This window comes from Falco naumanni, chromosome 6 (genome assembly GCF_017639655.2).
Source record: "Falco naumanni isolate bFalNau1 chromosome 6, bFalNau1.pat, whole genome shotgun sequence".
Classification (NCBI taxonomy): domain Eukaryota; kingdom Metazoa; phylum Chordata; class Aves; order Falconiformes; family Falconidae; genus Falco; species Falco naumanni.
In genome coordinates this window covers 13199166-13224468 of record NC_054059.1, presented here as the reverse complement: position 1 = coordinate 13224468, position 25303 = coordinate 13199166, and the positions used below count along the sequence as shown (strand labels likewise).

The 25303-nt window shown below is 37.3% G+C and overlaps 1 protein-coding gene across 2 annotated transcripts in view; it reads right to left on the bottom strand.

The window, feature by feature from the left end:
• LMBRD1 (LMBR1 domain containing 1) overlaps positions 1 to 25303 on the bottom strand; it is a 76270-nt gene that overhangs the window by 19232 nt on the left and 31735 nt on the right. For both annotated transcript variants that reach the window (XM_040598618.1, XM_040598617.1), the window contains exons 7-13: positions 24794 to 24867; positions 14117 to 14242; positions 11485 to 11637; positions 5289 to 5353; positions 4423 to 4525; positions 3160 to 3264; positions 1751 to 1900 (exon numbers count right to left, since the gene is read on the bottom strand). In XM_040598618.1, coding sequence (XP_040454552.1) covers positions 1751 to 1900; positions 3160 to 3264; positions 4423 to 4525; positions 5289 to 5353; positions 11485 to 11637; positions 14117 to 14242; positions 24794 to 24867 — 776 coding nt within the window. The remainder of the gene's footprint in view (positions 1 to 1750; positions 1901 to 3159; positions 3265 to 4422; positions 4526 to 5288; positions 5354 to 11484; positions 11638 to 14116; positions 14243 to 24793; positions 24868 to 25303) is intronic.

Genomic DNA, 25303 nt, shown 5'->3' with positions numbered 1-25303 from the left:
GTTCCTGTCTATGCTCCAGGCCACTCCTGAGTTCCATAATAATCAATTCATAAATTTCCAGAACCTCTTCATAGCTATCATCCACAGAAAAATCTGTTGCTTCTCTACATTTTCTGCCACCATCACTCTCCTCATCTCAAAATACAGAAATTTAACATCAGTTATCAGGGTAGTCAGACAGAGATAACGTGTCTGGTACATTATAAAAGATTATTTGAGAGGATGTTGTCTGAAAACCTTGTATTTACTCGGTATGCTGGAGAAGTCCAGATAGTTTACCAGCATACTCTATGTTTCTTGTTATTCCAACAATGAAACAGTTTCTACCCAAGTTATTTTATGCACTTTAAAACACTTAAAACACAGCTTTTTAGCTTATGTCCCATTTCAAAGACACAAGATGCCTTTCTTGACCATAACATGGTTTTAATCCTCTAAATGAACAGTTTTAGCTCTACTCAACCATTCCAGCTACTCCTTGCAGTGCTAACCAGGATCGTATTTCAACAGCTGTTTGAATGACAGGACAGCCTCCCTAATGCTGTGATCCATTCTCCTGACCTTTTTCATTACAAACTATATATTTATGTTCAGATGCTATTTGTTATAAACTGCTAACATGCAAGTGTGTGTTGAGTCCCAATGTTTCTGCCCCCTCTCAATATACCCACTTTTTATTTTACTGAAACAACGCCATCCTATTCATGAAGGAAAACAAACTCCTAGCTACAGTCTCTCTTATTTGCTTTTCACTTCAATCTTTCATGTTATCTGCAAGCTTTATCATGAAGGATTCTTCCCCTCAGATCACTGATAGGCTTAAAGGTTAGCTTGGTAGGATCCTTAATGAAATTGTCCTTCCCACCCTTCCACCCGCTTAAACCCCAAACAGCACATCAAAAGATCTGGACTTCATTGTGCCTGAATATGAGCAACCAGTTCGTGACCTAGTTAGCTCTCTACATTTGCAAGATCAGAGCTAACAAAGCCCACACCTGTAGAATACCAGACCTTGGTAAACAGCTATCCATAAAAGGTCCCTATGATGTGTACCTTTGGACTTCCCCAGAAGTATGCAGGCCTCCACTCAAACTAAGCTGAAATAACGTAATTATAAGCCTTCAGGTACAGAAAATGAAAAACTAAACACAAAAACCCCTGAAGTACACAAAAATGCATTAACAAAAGCAGAGACTAATATTAACAACTTAATTCTATAGATCTCATAGAACAAAAACTGCAAGGAGTTTCATGAAGCTGGACAGTTCCAAGTGCCTGAAACGTGATTCATCAGCACTTACTCAGTTTCATTCTGCTTATCCCCTACTGTACCAACTCATCTTTGTTGTTTCTCACAAATATGCACATAACAACTATGAACTGCAGAATAACATTGCTTTCAGTCCACAGACCACCTTACACACTGAAACTAATCCTCACTGCAGTCACTGAGCAGCCTAGGCATACCAGTACAAAATCTAGTAGAAGCCTGCAGCTATCTTATCAAATGAAGCAATACTCAAAGCTTTACACTGTCCAAAGATGACCTAGGAATTATTTTGTGTTGTATGTAGTACAACCAGTTTCTGGCTTGTGTATTATCAAGAGATATACTAGTAGTTTAAAAACCTGGCTGCGAGAGTCTTCAAAACAGAGAATGGCCCTGGCTTTAAAAATCACTGTAAACAGTACATTTTTGATACAGAAGGTAAGATATTTTTTTCTTTAAAAATAAAGTATTACATCTCACCTGTACCAGGTATTTTTGGCTTCCATACATTACATACTGAGGTGCAAGACTGTAGATCATGTAACTTGTATGAAGAACTATCAATAGAAGTATCATACAGAGAAACAAAAGTGCTTGAGGGCGAGTTTTTCCTCGTCTGATTTTATAAAGCTAAAAAACAGAGAACAAGTATTAACATAATAAATATTTTTTTTTCCTGAATTAAAAGAGGATTTTAAATGTCTTCAAGTAATAGCTTTAAGGCTAGTGACAGAAGTTACAGGCTGCTAGAATGATCCTCTGGCAACTTAACTACAGTGAGTCAAAGCAGGTTTTGAGGTGTATTTACCTGAATTTCAAGACACAGATGTTCACACAAGTTAATTGTTGTTTGTATTAGTGACCCTGACATTTATACACCAGCACTTGGTAGCAACAGTTAATTGGCACTGTCTATCTCTGAAAACAAACTGTGCCTAGGTTTGTCAAAGAATACTGTGACCTTTGGTCAAGGTGAGGTGTCATCTATCACTACACCTCCAACCAGATCTAGAAACAGAGAAGGGCGTTATGAGAGAGTACTCTCAGGCTCTCAGAAAACTTGCATACCATATGGTGGCATCTTTTCCACTTCACACTGCAGGGAACAACATAATGCTTCATGGCTACCCTGTTAGATACTACCCTATCCAGTAATCCCCAAAGGCTTAACCAGAGTAACACATCAGGGCAAAGAAGCTGGTAGCTGAGGGGTAAGTCACAGAAGACCAAAACAAACAGCCAATCTCACAACTCATTGCAAGGACTCCAGGCCACCGTTCACAATTTTGGGATGTCACCACGTGAAAGGGTGACAGAATTAAAGGGAAAGCAGGCACAGAAGCAGAGAAATAATTAACCACGCATCGTGGACATGAATGGCATACTGTTGGATACAAAGCTGATGTTTCAATACAGTAACATGTATTTGCATCATTTTAGATATGCCATATCACTGTGCTGTTTAACTCTTACCAAGCTAGATAAACTTGCTTGCCACCCAAAAAAGCAAGTCAAGCACTACTGACCGCATGCACATTTCAGATGTTGACCATAAAGTTCACTAACACTTCCAATATATCAGATTCCTGTGGTTTTAACTAAGGGAAGTCAGAAGCCAGAATGCCACTGATTAAACACTTGAAAGTCAGCTGACTGTACTGCTCAAACTAAAAAACCCATTTCAGTCTGATAACTTAGCAAAACAGAACAAAATTTCCATGGCTTCTGAAAGGTACAATGGGATTCTAACACTCGTTAGACATATAGATAATGCTATTTGCAACATGCAGTATTTATGCAGCAGTACATAAATAATGACTATATTTGATATTTTTATTTGTTAAGCATCTCACTGAGTATCATAAACTAAACTCTTAAGTCATATTTACCCTTATCCAGAAGAACCATATACCCATATTTCGAATCCCTGCCATTGAAGTGAAGATAAAGTACATGACAATAATTGTAATAAGAATATAATCGAGTGGAAAAACCTAAAAAAAAAAAAAAAAAAAAAAAAAGAACACAAGCAGTTAAAAAGAAAATACTCATATTAGAAAACAAGCTCTTCCCCCACTTACAAGCTAAATAAGTAGCTTGTACTTAAAGCATCTCAGGTAGCACAAGTCCTTCCATTTAAAAGTTTTACATAACTGGCACCAAATACAGCTATTTTAGCCTGCTGCTAATAGAGCTTACACAATTTGTTTGTGAATGCAACTAAGCTTTTTTATTAATTTAATACTTGCCTTAGTTTTGAAGTGTTATACATTTTTAGGCCAAGAAATACTTTATTCTGTTCCAAGAGTACATTTAGAAGGAAGTCCATGGTGGCAACAATCATTTTAGGACTGTAGACGTTCTATTTGTGAATATTTCTGAACATATTTGAGTCTAAAACTTGATTTTTATGTTTACATGAATAACAGCTTGGGATAATACTGCTGCTGAACACTACATTTCTCAGTAAACTGCAAGCTTAAGGTGTTCAACAGTATTTGAAACCACAAGGAAACAATGTATTGTACTAACCCATTATACCAAGAATACTGAAAGAACTCAACTAGGTAAGGGTAAAGCACTAGCTTACATTAAGGCTTTTTCTTAGCCTACCCATCACTGATTACCAAATTTGTATGTGGCCTTGTTGCCTTCCAACCCTACGGAAGTTAACAGGATTTGTTTCAAAGACTAATGTATTGCTATAACATGAGTAACTGCAGAGTGTAATATATCTTTCAAGGTGCAATAAATATACTAAAAAGTGAAGAAGTGCATTTATTTTACTTCAGGGGGACAAACTATCAAGTACACAAACAACTAGAATGTAGGTAGGACATAGGAGAAAGTTGCTTTTATTCTGTGGATGATAACAAAAAATGATGTCATTCTCCATTGCCACTATGTTCTCATGAGATGAAAGCTGGTTTCAAGCACCACCTTCCTCCAGCAACTGGCTTCCAATCACCCAAGATTTTCATATCAGTATCTAATAACTAAAAGGTTGTTAACGAGGAAGTTTCCTTGCTTTTACAGAACACACACCTAGACAATTTTGTTTTAATGAATTACTTGGAGTAGTGTAGTTTCCCTTTGACAGCTTACCAGAAAATAGACATGAACATATGTGTATCATCAGGTTTTTTACTTACTGTTTGAAGAACAGGTAACAGCATATTCAATGGATTAGTCAGATTAGTTCCTAAAATTATAAATCCTGAGTCGAAGCCAGCTGAATGCAGAGCTTTGTCCAAACTGCAATAATTAAAAAAAATTGGGTAAGTACTATGGTTCTCCCAGAACTTTGTCTTCAGTTTAATTTAAAAAGACAGTTCAGACTGAGAACTAAGCTTAGAGGCTGAGAGTTTTTCATATCTACATGGACACATGCTTTGTTTTACCACACTTATTGCACTTGTCCTATAAAAAGGTACATTGATTTCTGCATCTCCTTGGCATTTCAGCTTTTCTCTGGTTTGGGTTATAGTGCTTATTTGCCCAGTCTGTAAAATTAAAATGCCAACATTTGAGACCTCTGGTTAGTGTCAATCTTAATTGAAATCCACCAGATTTGCAGCTGCCTATATTGCTTTCAACAGCACGAAACACTTACAGTGTAATGCACATAAAAATGGATAATACATGCCATTCACTGCAAGAATTTAAGCACCTGTCACCTAACCCAAGAAGCACCTACATGTATTAAGATTCATTCAAGCAATCAGAATACTTCTGTAGTCTGAATTAAGCATATATGTTAAGGAAGCTTAATTTCTCTGCTCAATCAGAACTGTTTTCAGCAGCATACAGACAACCATGCTGAACTATGTCCTTTGATTCTGTTTTAGCACATCTTGCTCAGTTTCAATATATACTATTACAATGAGAAATGCAGCTCTAGTTCAAAACATAGCATAGAAATGCATGTTAACTCTTGAAGCAAGCCACCCCCGACTTTGATGTTACAGCAAAAACTATGTAGTTTAAATAGTTAAGAAAAATGCCGAAATACACTTACTTTGACAAGAACAGAGAGACAGTGAAGAGCAGTGCCACAATGATGAAAAACACTCCCCACACAATCTGCAAGTAAAGATTTATTACAATGTAACTGAAAGTGCTTGCAGCCGATACAAGAAGCGAAGACTTGTCTAAGCTTCAATAAAGGACTAATGATTCTGGACCATCTCAGAGCTTAAACACAATTGAAACAGTAACTTTTTGGTAAATACTTGAAAGTGCTAACACCACCTGTTTTACAATATAAATGTTCTATGTCAATCATTTAAGAAATTGATCATCTAAGATAAGAACCACCTCTTTGCCTGGTGGATACACTAAACCCAGAATCAAGCTGTAAAGTACATCATGTGCTATAGTGCAAAACAGAAGTCTACCCATAATGACATTTTTGACTTAACACAAATGAGTTGTTATATTAATGAACACAGCATTTAAAATGCATAACCTGTACTTGTTATATTATATGGAAAGCTAACTATATGCGTGCATTTGGGTTTACTTTAAGGGAAATTAGAGTTTCCATCGGCCACCATATCTGTGTGCTCATCTTCCAATAGGAGGCAAACTGTGCACAGGTTACAAGGAACATCTCACCTTTCCCAAGTGAGAGCTCCCTTCTGTAGCACTGCTACTCAAACAATAACCAAGCTACTTTGGGGACTAATGTAAAACTCAAGTAATCAAGCCCAAATACCAGGTCTACTTTCTTCTTGCTTCTGCCTGCAAGTCCGCTTAGTTACTCATCAGTACTGAGTATTTCAAAGCAGTTTTCAAGGTTACAGAAACCATCAACTTTACAAAGTCTTTTGACTCAAAGGTTTAAGTCACTTAGAAATTTAACTTTGAAGTGATGTGAAGATTTGCGAATGAACTAGGAAATGGTTATAAATACTGATGCAGCAGGAAAAATACTTGAGTTTCAAGAAAACACGATTATTCAAAAACAGTATCTACCCACACGTGATTAAAACAAGATGAAATAACCACATCACAACTGCCAGACTAAGGCTGCCTCTCCTGGAAAAGGTTCAAGAAGAGTTTCCATACCCTTTTAGTTGTACTAGGCGAGTCATTTGCCCCAGAGTCCTCCTTTGGAGTGCATACTCTATTCAAGAATTTGAAACCAAAAAAACCCTGTAACAGCTGTGGCTATTTAGCTAGCAAGTCATAAACGTAAATAAGTAAAAATGTGTTTAGGACACTATAAAAAACAGCACCACTATCTGATTTAAAGTCAACAATATCAGGCTTTTTTGTAAGCTTCTGCACACTAATACAGAACTGCCTGACATACAATACAATAAGAACAGAACTTCTTAGCTAAGCCAAGTGGTATATAAAACAACTAAGTTCACTAGAAGTAAATGAAGATTTTGTAGACCAACCACATCAGTAATTAAGCTGGGTTTCTGCATTCAGGTTTTTTAGGATTTAAGAGCTAGATTGAAGTAAACAAGCAGCTTAAAAAGCTTGACTACATTCAGAGACTAAATAGTCCGAGTATGAAAAGTTTGAGTTTACTTTTAACAGCAAGAACTCTGGCAACTTAGCAGTAAGTTTAGAGAACTGGAAATAGTATTCTTATACCTGTACATTCTGTTTTCCCCGTACATTCTGATTTTTATCTTTAGAAGAAGCCACCTTTTTTCAAAGGTAGCTTCATTTCTTTGAGTTCTTCCATGAATCAAGTAGATTCAGAGAAGTAAGGCTGTTCCTCAAGATGTTAATTACTAGACAGGAAAGTGTTTTTATTATGCCTACCAAATACAGCACTCAAGCCAGGGACTTCATTCTCTAAGCTGTCCTCCTCAATAAGAATACCCTCTACTGTTTCTCCTGCCCTACAAGCTAGTTCAAGAAGTCATTCTCCACTTTTCGGCAGGTTTTCTCCTTCAAAGTCTTTAAGGGAGTTAGGAGATTGTGCACAAAAGTGCAAACCCATTCAGTTACAGCTCCAACAGGATCCCTGTATTTTCCTAGAAACCCTAGTCACAGAATATGCTCAGATAAGCATGCTGAACTTCCCAAAACAATAATGTTTTCAGATTGCTAGACCTGAGACAACCTAGGCAGACTTATTTCCAAATTCTATATGCAGAAATACAATGTGCGGTCTTCCATATGAATGAGGGAGTTTCATAGTTTAAATTGTTTCATTAACCTTAAAATTTGGCACATAGCCATCTTGAAAGAGTTAAGAACTTTATTAGTGCTGCTCATTACAGATATTCAGTTAGATGCTATTATCGTTCATTACAGGATAAGCTTCCATCTGCAGACTCAAACATGATATTAAAATATCGCTTATAAAACTACTCAAATTATGTAGGCTCTATTATTAGGTATAGATTTAGAGACTAATAGCAAGGTAAGTATTAACCTGCACATATTTAAGTGTACTAAGACTCCCACTAGGTATTAGCCATACAGGAAATGTATGTTTATCACGACCAGGAGTCTGAAGCTTGTGTTACTTCATTATCTTCTGCCAGCTGTGACCGTTAGACAGGCATCCACATCTCCTCTGGAATGTCTGTCTTCTGAAGTGATGCATAACATTTAGAAGTAGATACATGGTTGAAGAAGCACTCCTCCTCTCATTTCAACCTCAACTCCAGTCCCATTAAATACAAGATTGAAAAGACTAAAACCAAAGGCGTCCATTCTACCTTAGTTCATCCTGTATTTCCACAGTGCTATTAAGACTACTGAACCACATATGGTTTGCCATTAACATCAACCTACACTTACACAACTTCAAAGCATCAGTTGACTTAGACCTTTCACAGAAGAGATCTTTATGTTCTTACCTAAAGTTTCCTTCTACCCCAACCGATTACAGAGCGATCTACACCTCATTTCCAGCATATTACCCAGCACTCAGCCAATGATTAAGAGAATACTAATGAACTAGTAGTTGAGCTTACAATTTACAGTCTGGCTGAGCCTTATGAAGTAGTATCAACCTAACTTAAAAGCATGCCTCCAGCTGGGTATCATTCGGTATACGGGTAAGGGAAAGAGCAAGTACTTCCTTTCCTTCCCTGCCCTGCATAAAGCCTTTGTAGCATAGGCTAGAAAAACATTGCACAGCTATACACTCACTGTTGCCTTCTACTTGTCGCTTATAGCAAAGGACAAATCTGCCATCCACAAGCCTTACTGGGACACTACTGTACTGCTGTTTACTAGCTTTAAACCAACTAGAATATCTTTAAAGATTCTAGACACACTTTGCTGTGAAAGTCTACAAAATAATTTTGCTTTATGTCACAGTGTAAACAAGAAAGAATCCAAGCCCCTGAGAACATGAGCACATGACCAACTTCAGAGCAAAGAACAGTGCTTAATCAAAACCTCTTGTTCTCATAGCAGGATTATTTATCAACTAATACTGAAAAGCTTTTAGTGCTAGAACAAGAACACACAAAAAGCCTGGGTTTCAGCCAAACACAGAGGTCATTACACAAAAAAGAAAGCAACTCTTGATCAATATTAACAGTAGTCTAACTTTCAATGCAAGACAACCTTATTTACTACTCCCTAATCATTTTGAACGCAGGACCTCAATGCAACCATACCTCAGGTTATGGTACCTCCTCCACTACAATCAGTTTGGACTCCTCCCTCAACTACAAAACACAAACCCTATACCCACCTGTACTCAATCATTTCCTACAAAACAGGTTTCAGAGCTGCCACTTAGCACTTACATCACTTTGATCACCTTTCAGTGTCTGCTTGGGTCTTCTAATCTACAGTCTATTGTACAAGCTAGTACGCATACAAGTAAATGCCAAAAACCAGTGAACCATGCTTTTATGCAAGACTGAAGATATTACAAAGCCAATGAACTGAAATAATGAGTACTAATACAACTTACACTATTGCTTGAAATGAGTTCTTTTAGCATCTTCATAAAAAGCCTCTATATGGGCAAGTAAGGAAGCAGCTAAAGCAGGAGACAGTAAGAACTGGTTTAACTTAAAGTTTTGTTTTACATTTGAACATATGGGATTAAAAAACATGGCTAAGCAAAAAACAAGACAAAAACATTGATATAGGCATTTCTCAATAGGAAAAGTAGAAGCATGATACTTCTAGGTCATAGTGAAAGTTGAATTGCATTTCAGTTTAATAAGTCACGCCAAACAATTTAGAAATATCCAGTTGACTAGCATATTTTCCCCCACTGCTACTGCACCTAATCAAGTCACAGGCTGCAAAGTCTTTTCTGACATTACTCATATTATGCTTACATAGTTTCCCCTGGTAGCTCCCTCCAACTTCTTAAGCGTTCCCCTGACCCCTGCATCATCCTTGTTTGAGTTAGAGAGCACTTTGCCTCCTGTCCCTGCTCCCAGATCTCAGTCAACTAAGTTAAGTTGTTTCATTTATGGATAAATCCAAAGTATTACTAAGATAATCATGGAGTTTAGGATTTAATTTATTCTGAGCAGGCATGACCACATAATCCACAAACTTAAGTGGTACTTCTTTGAAAAGCCTCAAAATTTACTTCTAAAACCCTCCAGAATACTAGAATGCTCAACCTGCCCAATTGATTCCTACAGTGGTACTCATGTACCAACAGAAGAAGAAACTGAACCTGCTTAGGACAGCTATTCCATGACTTTGAACCAACACTGAAGCAACACAAAAATTTAAAGGAGCAGTCACCCTCTCAGGGCTGGTGTCCATTAACAGAGTAAAGAAAACTGCTGGCACACTACTGAACAGTGTGCAAGTACAGACCAAGAAGCAATGCTGGATTCCTCACAGGAAACACTATTTGTATTGGGTTTACATGGAAAGGTTTTGGTAGCAGAGGGGGCTGAAGGGATGTCCTCTCTGATGAGACCAGAGGCTGCCCTGTGCTGGACCCAGCCATTTGTAGTTAGCTTCAACTGACCCACTGCTGGCCAAAGCTGAGCCCAGCAGCCAAGCTTGTGGCCCCTCTGGGAAAACATACTTAAGAAAGGGGAAAATACCAGACAGTAGAGAGGAACAAGAGGAAGCATGAAACAACCCTGTAGACACCAAGCTCAGAAACAGAGGAGGTATTACTCCAGGCAATGGAGCAGACATCCCGCCCAGCCTGGTAAGAGGACCATGCTGGAACAAATAATCACACTCAGTCCATGGAGAACCTCCACACCAGAACAACTGGATATTTTCTGAAGGAAGCCACAGCCTATAGAAATAAGCCTAGAGATAAGCCACAGCCTATGGTGAAAATCAAAGAAACTACACAATCTATTTTGAAAGAAAGGAAGCATCCAAATAGTTAAAGGGAACAGGTAGGAATACTTGTCCTTTAAATGAAAGGGCTAAGTCTAGATTTCTAATGTATAATAGAGAAGTAACTCCACTAAGAATTTCACACCGAAAGCTTTTGCTCAACTGCAATTTCAGCCTATTTCCATTGGCACTTAGCATTAACAGTAGCAATGACATTAGAGGAAATATAGTCCCACCCTCCTTCTCCCACCTTTTGCTTCTCAAAATGCAGCCTACAGTTTAAAACAATGCTAAAATTTCTTCTTGCATCTAGTTAGCAAAAAGATACCTAATATGGCAATACTGTTCCATAGAAGTACTGGCTTTTAGAACCAGGTATCTAAAAAAAAAAAAACAAAAAAACAAACAAAAAACCAAAGTCCTAAGATCAAAAAGAGACCGAGATCAAAGCTTTGCCCCAGTAACAGTCTCCTTTGTACTGGTTAAGTATCAAGATGTAAGTTGAATGCAGCTAGCTTACTATTGATCAAGTAATTACCTGGCAAGATGCTCATTCTGAATACTTACACCCTCAAAGTATCTCACTTCTGCCGGCCACACGTGACTTACATTAACTAATCTACCCAACAGTTATGGAATTCTTCCTTTTCCCCTTCCCATTTTCACATACCTGAGAAAAGATAATATATTCAGATTTTCTATGGCAGTGGCACTATAGCAGATCAGCTAGGACTTGCTTCTTTTCAATCTTAATCATAGTTTAGGCAAAGTAAAAGGTTTTCCAAGAGCTCAAACAGAGCTTGCTATAGGACTGTCATTGTACAGTATAATAATTAAAATAAACAGTTGCTATTCAGAATGGTAGTTGATAAAGCTTGACCTATGATTTATATGGGAAGAAGAAAGCAAGAAGTTATTTCAATTTGTCTCAGAAAGTGAGAAAGTTTTACCTTTAGAGGTCTGATAGCTTCAGAGAATTTCGTCCACCAGCTTTTCTCAACAGACTCCAGATGCCTCTCTCTTCTTCGAAGTATCCTTAGCCTCTCTTCTAGTTGTTGTAAAGTACGTCTATCCCTTGATGACAGAGGACGACCATCTCTGCACTGGTTACCAAAAAACAGTGCAAGAGATACTGAATCAAGAAAATAGACTTGACATCTAGTTTAATGAGTTGCAACAACTCTAAAGACTTTGTAGCATGTAAATTCACACTGCTCCTATGCATAGCAAGGGGATGAAGCGCAAAGGTGTCAAAAGCTGCAACAAGACAGATTCCTATTAGGTGACAGAAAACACTTTTCACAACGAGGATGTTAAATTTTAACAGGGTGGACAGTTTCCATGGCTAGAAACACTTAAAATGCCCAGATGTGATTGAATAACCTGATCTAACCTGAAAGGGGTCCTTGGTTTGTGTAGAGCATTGAACCTGATGACTTTGAGGTTCCTTCCAATCAAATTCCATAATTAAGCTGATATATTAAGCTTGTCATTTGTATTTTCTTTCCAGCATTCCACTACAGATACTCAGCTATACTTCTTGTACTTGCAAGAGCAAGATTACTTGCTCTTCCAAAAATTAACCTTACAGGAATTCAAACAGAAGGCACCACTACCAAGAATTAGTTGAGTGTAGCAGGTTATTGTTTGATGATTGTGTTTAAGCATGCACTTTCTTTCTGAGACTCTAAATACTACAACAGAATACAATGGTGCCTTCTTAAATTGAGTAGCACATCCTTAAATCTCAGTTACACACTAATTAGCAACAGAACCAAAATTGTTTCTATCATCAATGCTGCTGAATAAGAAATTGATCCTTAGATAAAAAGAGATTCTTACAGTTTAGTGCATGTCGTACTAAGTATTTTTAAATTTTCAAAATCCCTATTCAATTTTCCCTCCTCTTGTTTTACAAGAGCCTTCCTACCAATAGTGAAACAGTTTATAGCTAATGAAGTTAAAGCGAGTCTATTGTAACCTTTTTGAGAAATGTATCTACAAGACTCGACTACATTCTAGGCACATGTGACACTTAAAAAGTATATTTTGATCTCCAATTGAACAGGAGCACGTTTTCCACACCCTGTACAGCCCTCCAGTGACTTGAAAAAACCTTCACAGAACACTCCAAGCTCCCAAGCTGCAAGTTCAAGCTTTGATTGTTTAAAACTAATGAAATAAGCTACCAGGTGTATTTATTAGATTAATATGGTTTCCTGCCATTAAAAGATTCAGTATGTCAGCACCATACCTTCATACTTGCAGTTTTCACTATACATTATCCTCAGTAACACTCACTTTCTTCATGACCATGCAAATGCAACTGAAGACCTAAGATTTCAATTACAGACTGAGGCCAAATCCTGGCCATAATCCATAACCCAAGAAAAAATAGTCTATGCTAATGGTCACATTAATAGACAGATATAATTTAAACTTTCCACTTCTTGATCCCATTTGTTAGCTAGGTCAAACAAGGCGACCAGTTGACTGGAAGCTCTCATAAACCAACATAATCTTTTGTAATACATAATGCTCCACTTTTCAGGGGTTTCTCATTTTTCTCATACTGATCTTAGTAATACAGATGCCTTTATTGTAGTAGTACTCTGCGCAAAACCAAAACTTTGCAATTTAAACCAGGGAGACTACTTTTTAGGTTTCATTATGGAACAGGATTCCCAGAACGCTGAAGGTACCACACTGTGTAGAGACAGCCAAGTATCAAGGGAAGACTGATGGAACAGTTTCAACACTGCTGAGGTCTGCTATCACAGAGCACACAACAGCACAGATGGACTGCCACGATTCAAGTGATGCATCTTCATGTCCCTTCCCCCTGCTCAGGGCTCTGAAAACACTGGTCAAACCATTATATGAAATGGGTTGGAAAAGGGTGGGAGATTATTCCTAGTATCTTATCCATAAAGAAGAAATCTTACTCTCCTTTGGCTTGGGCTCTAAAGTTGTTAAGTGTCCTGCTTACATTAGGCACAGCATTTCAGTGAGCTACCAGACCATTATGCGTTTATAAACGGTGTTGAGATCCTAGTGATGTTTATATTCTGAACAGATATTTCCATATGTATGCTTTTCATAATGAAATGATTTATAACAGCAAGGTACATGAACTGGGAAGCAAGAATATCAGGGGCTGTTACTCATTCATAAAGATGATTAATCGTTTGATTAATTTAACTCATGACAGCTCCATGTGGTAAGTATCCAGTGTTGATAGCTACATTAAGTATCAACAAATTGGATGCCACATCTGGTAGCAGACTAAATGAGGTTAATATTCTAAACTTCTACAAAGTATCTCTTCCATATATCCAAACAGGACCAGAGAAGTTTGCGTTTTGCTTGGCAGCACCATTATTATCAAGACAGAAATAAGTACTGCTGCAGGACTGAAAAAAAACCTCATTGCTACTACACAAGCGACGACATTTGTTTTCAAATAAATCACTTCTGACTTGCTATTTTTTCTCTAACGAAAGCTCTCTACAGTACGACCATCAACTAGCAAGGAGGCAAGAAAAAAATTCATTAAGTGAGAACAGTGAGGACCAACCGCACCTTTGATTTAATCCTTAATAAATGCTGCTCCACTTCTTCGATATCTTCAGTGTTCTCCAAACGTTCATAAGCTGCAGTGGTAGTTCCCTTAATCAAATTTAGAGGCAAAGCTGACATACCATAAGCCTAAGATAAAAAGGAAACAAGTTGTCAAATTTTATGTCACGTTTTAATCTGATTAAAATATATTGTCTCTATAAGGTATCACTGCTCTTATCCTCCCCGCCCCGCCCCCAGATTCTAAGGCAATTTTTTTTTCTTTTTTTTTTTTTTGAGCAAAACAAGTATGCTATGCAGATTCCAGCACGCCACATTGTTCCAACAGTACTTCAGTGTCTCTCAATCACTAAGACAGCATGTTTGAAGACATCATACAAGCATAGCCCACTGAAGAGTCATCAAGCTAGCCCTGGTTGGGGTTTTTTGTCAAACCATTTAGCTTTCCAAAAACCTTAACTTTCCTATTTTAGATCATAATCAAAACATTGTGTAATACAGGAATTTCTAGATACGGAACTTCAATAGTTTTAGAACCAAAGCATACACAATTTCTTTGTAGCCAGTAGTTTTCAACTTATGTTTTTAAAATGAAATTACATAGAAAGTACTTGATTCACTGAAAAAAAATTATTCAGTAGGAAGACAAAGAAGTTAGTTGAACACCTAAACTCAGTCACATTGCAAGACTGCTTAGATAGCCATTCACATTCATAATGTTGTTAGCATTTACTCCTAGTTATAAATCCTACACCATTCAAAGTTTTTGCCAGCTTCTGTATCAACATTATGCCTAGATTTATTCCATTGAGTCTGTAAGCTTTCCACCAACATAACCACCAATGGATACCAGAGGCAAGGTAAAGAAAACGCCACTATTTCCTCCAAGCTGCCCTGAGTGTTACAGATCTAGGCCCAGGTCAGAAGTTCTTCCAAGCAGTTTAGAGACTTTAGCTACTGGCTTTTTATTTTTTTCACTGTGGGTGGGAGGTTGTTGGTGACAGGTTATTCTTTGTGCAGAGCTCAGCAGGAAGGTTCTACTTTTCATTCTCTTAATCGCAAATTCAAATAGCTACCATCAACTAACAGATACCAAGTATTTACTCAACAGAAATAGTTAAGGCATAAAACTCAGAGTTTAAATCTCCTAAATCTAAATTTCTACAAAGCAAACTGCAACTCTTTAAGTGATGCATTGTTTTGCTGTTTTTAGACTGTGTGAATTCCTAGCCCATGGCTAGTAAAGGGAATAGTCTTTCTTATTAATGGCCGAGTATGCTAATAGTCACTCATAAGCAGAGGTTAGAAAACAAGTGACCTTGAGACAAGTTGTAAAATCACATTTCACAGAAGTTGCAGCAAGTATCTATATCAGGGACAAACCCTTCAGTATTAAAAAGATCCAGAAAGGTTTTCCACTGAGAACCATAACTGGTAGTTTAACATTTTTAAGTTGTACAAGCTACCAAAGAGTTCGACTGAAAAGAGTGTATTATTACAGTGGGAACAGCTAATTATCAACCACATCAGCCATAAGCACACAGATCAGTCATGAGGAATACAGAAAAAAAAACCCACATTGAACTTAATATAGCAAATGCCTTTACAAAGGAGTTAAAGTTAACTTTCAACACCTACTACAAAAAAACTGAAGCCAGCTGGCATTGTAGATTAACTAGAAGTTAATTATGTTTCACTTTCTACATCGGCTATGTTGTGCTAATAAGACAGTCTAACTTGTGGCCAAAAAGGATAATCTCTCCTTATCAGAGATCAAACAGAACATGTAAGTTTTCTGATCAGTTTGGCACACAACCAGCACCATAACTTAAAGTAGTTTAGCAACCTTTTCTGGTTAAAGACATTTAAAAATTAAACCTGTGATTTCAAGAAATTAGCAGAAAGTACTTGCGTAGCTTAGCAGGAAGACTCCCCATTCCATTTATTTTTAGAGGTCCATATATCAAGCATGTGGATTTTAAGTGTTGTCACTGAGGTGTCTTAAAAAGGTGTATATATACATCTTGTGCAGAAAGCGTAAAAGTTAATACTGACAAACATTTCTTGCGTAGCACTGCCCTCTAGCGACGTCACATGAAACAAACGAATGAGAGGTCTTGCTGTATCGCTGTATAAAAGCCGTTAGAAATGCCCACAGCTTTAAATATTGACATTCCTATTTTCTTACAGAAGCTTGCTTAAAGATTTCATCTGAAAGTGTGACCATGAAAAGACAAAATTTTCAATTCTACCAATTAGACTGTGATCAAAAATACATCTATCCAAGTTACAAACAGCTAACTCCACGATACGTAGTGCTTTAAAGAAATACAATTCAAGTCTTTTTCAATCTCATTGTCCCACATTGATATATAGAAGAGACTTTTTGTATCCATAGACTAAATAGCTTTTTATTTGATTTAGACTAAGCATGAGGGAAGTCATGTTATGATACCTTCTATCCCTTTAGCAATTTATATAGTTCAGTTGCCTGTACTGAATATTTTTTTGTTCATATGTATACATACGAATTGTATACATTTCATATGTATACAATGTACCCTTGTTAGCATTGCTTCTGATGGAGCAAGTAAGCTAGTCCAATTCAGTAATCTCAATACACGCAAAACTTCTGAGCTTGTGTAAGAAGAACTAGGACTCCACCTTTCTTCAAACTGTACCTTTCTCCTCCATGCACCTAGACTGCACAGTTTTCTTGAAAAGTAATCTGACTCTACAAGTAATAATCATCTGCTTTCTCACATTAAAGAAACCTGTCCCTATCTCTGGTTATCTACACCTACCACCATTCTAAACATAAAAGTTAGAATTAAAGAATCTTATTTCCAGAATACCATTAAGCATGGTAAACTGTGACAGTGGTTCACACATCCTCCCTAAATTGTGAAGAGCAAAGCAGAAAGCCTCCTAAACGCATCTGAAGATGGCAGACCATCTCATGGACAGTTGGTTTTTTGTGTATTGTTTAGTTTGGTTTTTTTTTTTTTTTTTAAAGCTCATGCCATACAGTTTGGAAAAATCATTCAATATACCAAGTAGTAAAATCTTGGTTCTTTTATGGGAAGTTTTAGTATTCAATTGTCATAGCTATAACAACATGTTTGAATATCATTGCTATAAACAAACAAAAAAACCCTAACTCTCAAAGCTTGAAAAGACTGACCAAACTGAACTGGTATGTTCTGTATGGCATTTCTTGCATGATCTGTTATGTACAACATGAACAATGCATTGAGTACTTGCTTACCCATTTCTCCAACGTGTATCTTGCTACATATTCACCTTGATTTTTCATATTAATGTTCTCTCTCCACCATACAGATTCACAGATTGTCTCACTTATTTGTCAGTGTTTACATGAACAAAAATTAAAAACAACCAACAAAGCAGAGTCAAGGCTTTTAAGGTGCAGAAAACAAGTATGACAGCCTCTACACTACAGTTGTTCCACTACACACAAAGCCTGTGCTTGCTGGACTTATCGTCGGTAAAAAGTTAACTGTCTATGTTTAACAATGAGCTTAACTGTTTTGCCCAGTTGCCATCATCTGCATTGCTCCATCAAGTTTAGAAGAACAACCAAAGAAAAGCTTAATCTCCTTTGAAGTTGCAACTTTAAACATCTCAAAGGTACAAAGCTATCATTGATCCAGCAGTTTAATATCTACAGGTGTCCAAGAGTGCAGTAGGAATCAGGCTGTTAAAATAAAGAACACTCAAATTGGTTTGCTGGGTTGGGTATTTACTGCTTCATGGAGAAGGGAACATAATCAAATAACCACATTTCCTTTAAATATTTAAGAACTGACATTGAAGTGATGAAGTCGTAATGACAATGAATGCTACTAACTTCTGGATTTCTTAATACCTGATGTCTATTTTAAAAGTCAGTCATAAAGGAGTGCTTTTAAGGTTAGACAGATAAAGAGGCTTTAGCTGCTTTGCTCTTAAGTCAACTGTAGGAAAAGTAAATCATACTCTGGACAAACTTTAGGTGTGAAAAGTTCATTAAATCTGTCATTAAACAAACTGAGCTTTGTAACATCACCTCTTTCATGATGGAGGAAAAAGCATCACTTTACAATTTAAGAAATCAGGTAATAATTATTAGATGTTTGGAAAAATTACAGCACTAGTAATACTCATCCTTCAAGGACATGCTAAATGAGATGCACAAGATCACTCAAAAATTAATCTGCCTACCATTGTGAGTAATATGTTATTCTGCCCTGAATTCAAATAGCAATCTGGAGCTGACAGCAACTATTGTATTAATACCTAAGGCAATGCAAAACCATTTCAATGCAAAACACATTAATGGAAAGAATAGATGCAAACTACATCATCTGTGAAACTGTTTCCAACTCTACCCCAGCCAAAACCAGCACTGCAGCCCTGATTTATAATCTTCTTGTTATAACCCACGTTTATAGACATGGAAATCTGTCACTATAAATCATCAAGGTCATGGATTTGCAGAGCCCCCCTGAGGATCCCTTGTTCACATTTCTTACAAAACAATTTTAAATATCCAGTACTGTACTTCAGTTACGCATTACACAAATGCCAACAAAGTAGACTGTTACTAAAGCTTAAAACCAAAAAGCAACTGCCAATTCAGGCTTCTGATGAAAACTGAGACATACCAAGAAGTAAGGCTAAACAATGTTACCCATTTAAACATTGTGTGTACTTGTGAAAGTGATACCTTAAGCTCATCAGTAATAAACATCTCTATCGCGAAAATTTGCAGACTTCATCTATGCTTTTCGTAAAACCACTATTACTTCCCCTTGAAAAGTTAGAAATTCAGACTATAAATCTTCCCTAGTTGCATCTTTCTCCCGTCCTTCCCAGTCTTCAAAGTGCCAGTTAACGTCAATAGAAGATTACTCTTCAGTGTACTCGGCAAGGAAATGCAACATGTCAAACTACTAAGATGTCTGCTCTAGTTTACGCTTATACACTACCTTCAAAATTTTTAGCCTCATGCTAAATACCTTTTTCACCTTCCCTTGCAATCAAGTATTAGAGAAACTCTTTTTCCTGTAGAAGGCTAACACTACTGAAAAAAGTTCAGACTCAAGAACCGCACAGCCCACAGTCGGACACTGTTACAGGTCCAGAGAAACCAGTTGCCACAGTCTGCAGGTCGGTCCCAAGTGTCATCACATGGAGAACTAAACAGAACAAGCCAATTTATGTTCTGCTTAAAGTGTAGAGTTCAAAGCCTCTCACTAAACACTCCTTTCACTTCCCTTCAATTATCTTCCTTGCATCTCATTTCTATTCTCATTTGAATGACATGGTGTTAAGAAATGCCACATAACATTTAATTTGCTTCTTTAGTCAAATATTAGCTGCTGACTCCTGAAATATTTCATAGCAAGCATGAAATTTGAATTCAAAGTTAATTCTTAAAATAACTCTTGTTTTTAACCAAGAGCATCTGCAAAACCATACACCATCTTCTGTATTAAGTCATCACTGAAAGAAGTTCCGAGGAAGCCCTGACCTTCCCTGGGAGAAGCAACTTTTACATTAACCCCTTAATATGGTAATTTCTATGTTATTACTCTCCCCGTGATTTATCTTGTGGGATGAGAAGCTTTCAAGTTCAGTATGTATTGCTAATCTCTCCCCAAATTCATAATTAATACTTCACAGAAAATGAGGAACTCAGTTTTTTCATCTCAATTAAGTTTTATTTCTTCAGTTCTAACAATGTTACTTCATGCTACCCCATTCAGAAGCTGGGGAGAAGCTCACAACTCAACAGCAAAATTCTGCATTTTTACTCAAACTACAAGAGCAGCTTGTCTCTACATGTATCACTAGGTCAAACTTAGTGATCTGATTTTGAGGTTTCAAGCCACAGAAAATGAAAACCAGCAGGCTAACATAATGATAGCTGTGTTGAACTGTAGTGTTATCTACCTTTCCATCATACTCAATAACACAAGTCCTCAGTTGTCAGCAACTCTGGTCCAGCACACCACTTTGATTTGTATTGTCCCCGAACGCCACCTCCCCCCCCCCCCCAAAAAAAAAACAAACAAACATGCCAAACATTACAATATTGTGTGGGCTGATAAGTAGTCTGTTCTTCATTGCACGAATAGCTCACAATGTATATCAGAGTAATACATGAAATCAACCTGGGCCTCAAGAGGCCCAGAACACTGGATTGATGCCAATGATACGCCTTAAAAATAGATTTTAACTACATTAGTCACTGGGGTAAATTTGTTAGTTCTATAATTTAAACTGTAGCCATTTACAATCCAAAGAACACCACCCCCCTGCATCCCTCCTCCTGTGGAAGCAGAATACGCTTTCATAAAGAAAGCCTAGGAGCACATACATACAAAAGTAAGCTTTTGCTCTCAGTATCTACTCAAATTCAAGGCTGCCTGCTGTCAGTGCCAAAGCTTCTTTTACCCAACTTCTCACAGTATTGTACATTACCACAATGCGGAAGTGCAGTTTTAGAACAGCCATAATCTAATTCTTCACACTCAAGGCTACACAAAGCAGTATTGTTAACATATGTTTGACTAATTGTAGAATGGATAAATTGTGCACCAAGCAACTTAAATAGAATCACTCGATTCATCTGTTTCATGGTAGTCTTCCACAAATAACATTTCAAGAGGAACTCAGTCAATTGCAGTCAGTGCAGGCACAGCATTCCTATTTACTTTCGGATTTTATGTTGAAGTGGAAGGCTTTCAACATAAAATCATTATTAATTAGGTATGAAAGTACTTGCTAACATGTCACTTATTACAATACGACCTTCACTAGATGCTCATTTAGAAAGGTTTTTTTTCTTTAAAAGGGGTGAATATGAGTATACAGAAGAACAAATACTCCCATTCTTAACTTCCCTTAAACAATACAATTGCAATGCTGGCAATGGGAACATACTGAGAATATTCAGATGTCAGGGGAATATAACAAAAAAAATCAGTTATGTCTGTAGTATGAATCCTCAGCTCTTAACTAGTATAAACCAAAGATCTGAGATCACTTCTCTTCAGAGACAAGGTAACTCAGATACCACACATTGTGTTCCTCATCTATTCTCTCTACCCTTTTTTCCCTATCATCTGCTAAGCATTTGTGGAAGATTTTGAAGTATCTTTGTTCCTGTGTTCACCCTTATATAAAGCTATTCTCTTTTTGTGCTTAAAAAAATAATCTACCACCAATTACCTATTATTAGTGGTTTGATGACTAAGCACAAATGCCTCCCACTTTTAGAAACTGGGACAAACGTTTTAACAGGAATGCAGAAGGCTGGCTGAAAAATACAGGAGCCTAACTACTTATCAGATGTCTGAAGTCAGAGGCAAGCATTAAAGACTTGCCCATGCATTAATGCTTTTGTCTTATCTAGGTGATTATTTTTTTATTATAGAAGACTAACACAGCAAAAAAACCCACAACGCAGAGAAGTGGGAAGTTACCAAGAGACAAACAGTTACCCCTTCCAGAATCATGCTTCTCCTCCTCCTAGTCAAAGGGGGTGGAGTAATTCAAACTTGTAGACAGAGGCCATACTCTGGGCCAGTCTCTCCCTAAGGCTTAGAGAAGTGTGACAGACCAGGAACTTTTCACTGCTGAAGTAACTTCTGCATTAAGTCATACCAGGAAAAACCCAGCCAACAGCGTAAACTGAAATGCAGGTACACGGCATCCACATGCTATCGAGGTCACACTTGCAATTCAGACCATGAGAACAGCATTGCTTATATGGAAGCCTGACCACCACTGGCAGCAGGCAAAGTGTTACAAAAGCACTGCAGCACAAAAAGAAATAATCTATTCCTCCTCCAACTTTGAGCATAGACCTTAAGTGGTTTTCATTCTCCATGACACATTTGTACTTTAGTCCACCCACGTATCAAAGCCAGCTCCCTGTGTCAGCATAAGATTCTACGATTGCCTGCAAACATGACAAAAAAACCCACTCTCATATCCAAGGTGGACCATGACCACTTTCTGTGTGAACTCATCCCTAGAACTTTTGTGAAATAGCTCCTCCATTTCTCCCACCCTGCCCTAACACCTACCATAAAACAGAAGGGATAGTTTCAGAACAGATCAAATACAGCAGTTAAAGTAAATATGAATTCCATGTCCAGGAATTTGCACCGACAGTTTGGTTGAAGTTTTCAAAGCAAAAAGTTATACTAAAACCTTATAATTAAGGCATTCAGAGCAGGCTATTTTAGTTGTTATGCTTGATGTTTCACCTTAGTTACCATCCAGTATCTGTACAAGTCCTAAATACAGCAAGACTAAGGCAACAACACTGAGGACAGAGGTGTTGTCTTCATCTGAGAAAGCACACAGACAGACAAACACAGCACACTGCAGTTACTGAACATTAAATGCAAGTCACATATTTCCAGGTTCAGCTAGTTTTGAGGACAGAAGCATATTGTGATACTCAGCTGAATGGTGCTCACAACCAATCCATACTCAAAAATAAATAGGGAAGTAACATTGTAAGTATGGAATATTAACAATAAGTTACAGAACTTCCAAACTGTTTACATTTCAGTCAGCAATAAATTTCTGCAAAATAAGACAATCTTGCATTTTAGATGCTTACAGATGTTTACTAAGAGTTAAAAACCCATACTTGGGTAGCTGCTTGAAGAAAATACTGAGGATGTTCTCCCAGCTGATGAGTTGCTTCTAAATTATAGTCTCATGGAAGCTAAAAAACACTACATGTGCTCTGCAGTAATGTAACTGAACAAGAGTATAATCTTTCCATCCATGATTATGGGGAACAATTTTAAAAGCTGACATATTATTACAGGCTAAGCAAAGGTCTGGATCTTTTTTGACAAGCATACAATCTAGATGGCAGCTATACAGCCTGGATGATCTAGTGAACCATGTCCATCAGAAAAAGCTTAAAATAATAAATAATTTGGGTCAAGTTAAAGCACTTAGTCAATGTGACCGAGAGCAATTCAGCTCACATGAGATACCTACTAGTTGATCCACCGAATTGCTCTCCTACCTACTGCAGAGCCTGACAGCCACTGAGCTATCAGTGTTCTGACACATCTAAGAACCTGTACTGAATTGCCTCCCATCATCCCGCTCTAACTTGGACCAGCTGAAGTCACTAGTATAGAGACAGAAAACCATCAGCTATGCTCGTTACTCAATTTAGGTTTAAGAGTCTAAATGTATATTTAGCAGGTACTTTACCCCCTTACCGAGTTATTAATAGAATACCCTTCTCTTATATCTTTAGTCTATGATAATATTATCCATTATCCTTTGCCTGACAGCAAGCTACCACAAAACATTTCCTTGGCTAGCAAGGCTTCAAAATAACGTATTGCATGAGCTATTGTTATGGAGCCACTTAAGAATTTACTAGCAAAGCTACATGGAAATAACTTTACTATGTTACAGTCAGGCTGCAATGGAAGAGAAAGTTATTTCAGCAAGGACATTGAGTTAAAGATTAAAACCTATCAGGAAAACATCATTTACTGACAAGTTTTAAAGCTTTGTCTGCAGCTATCTTAAGCTTTGATGTTTCACCTTAGTTGGAAAATTTTACCTTGATGACAAGTTAATACATGCATTACACAGACTGATTATTCAGTGACTGAAGAAATAGAACAGATAGGAAAAACCAAGTGAACACACGAACATCAAATGTTGGCCAAAGGTAAAAAGTTAAAATGGTTCCTCTCCTTTGAGCATAAAAGCAAGAGTCAAGCAGTTGAACTAACATAACCATAATCATGATTTATAATCAGTTACAGAACGAACACTTTCAAATCCTTCTAAGCTACAGAAGGAACTGCAGCAGTTTAGTTGCATGCCTAGGACTAACAAAAATACTTCCAAGGCTTTAAAAAGCAAGCCTCTAAGCAGTTTCAAACCATTTGCTTTTAACTTTTTTGGTACTCTTGATTAAAGGCACACATCACAGAAGATTTTTCATACTTAAAACTGAATCCTGACATGCATGGATATTTACCCTTACTCAAATTCTAGAAACAGAACTGTGAAGCAATGCTCTGTTAAAGACATTGCTTTTTCATTTCTTGAATGAAGAACAGCTTTTTACAAAAAGGGAAAGTTATGATAGAGAACATTGTGTACTTTACAAATCAAGTTATTCTGCCAGACTTTTCATTGCCAAGCTCTGCAAAGATAATACAACTCTTCTACGTGTTTAGTTTTAAGGGTTACATTCAGTATTATAGACTGACCAGACTAAAGTCTAGGTTGTGCCATCATTCAGTGAATAAAACAAGCAATATTTAGTTCTCCACTGCTGCACAGGGAAAGAGACAAAGGCTTAAAACCAGACGGAGCCAGTGAATGTGTTACAAGCCATAAGGAATAACGTGATCTCCCCTTGAGAAACACATTGAAATTAAGTCTGATCTGTACTCAAGTACTGAAACAGTGGTTCTTAAACTCACAGTAAAAAAAGTTCCTCTCATTCCAAGAAATTAAAGGTAGTGTTTCAAACCATGAAAATCCAGAGCTAGAAGATACTGTTGTAGAAGCTATTTTGCATGATCACAGTCTTCTGTACAGGTATAGCCCATGATAAGTGCAAATATCATAAATGTAAAAAGCTGAAACATTTGCATAACAACTTACTGTGTAAGTGATAGCTGCCAGCATTCCAATCACAGTCAAGGAACTAATGGAAAATGAAAGAGCAGTCAAGCCATCTGGGGGGAAAAGAAAAAAAAAAAAAGCCTGTTGAAAACTCCTAGAGATATAAGAACATTTCTTCCTGAACTGGTTTCTTGAAGTATTTAAGTTAATTAGAATGAAAAAAAAAAAAAAATGAAGACATGGTTACCAGTCATAACAATTCAGATGAAAATTCACCTAGCATAGCTTTTCATCGGGAGTAGATCCTCCACCAATACTCCAAGAAGCAGGACAATCATCTCGCCTTTGCTACAAGTTCCCAAATGTTGCATTCAAATGGTTGACTAGACACCACGAACTTGCTCCCATAGCAGTATAATGCCTCTTGACTTATTTCTGGCCTCCACAGGGTGTTGTTATAATTCTCTCAATTTACATATGCTTTCTGGACAGTTCTGTTTTGTTTATCACGTGATTTCTCATAATAAAGCACTATCCAGAGAATCAGGG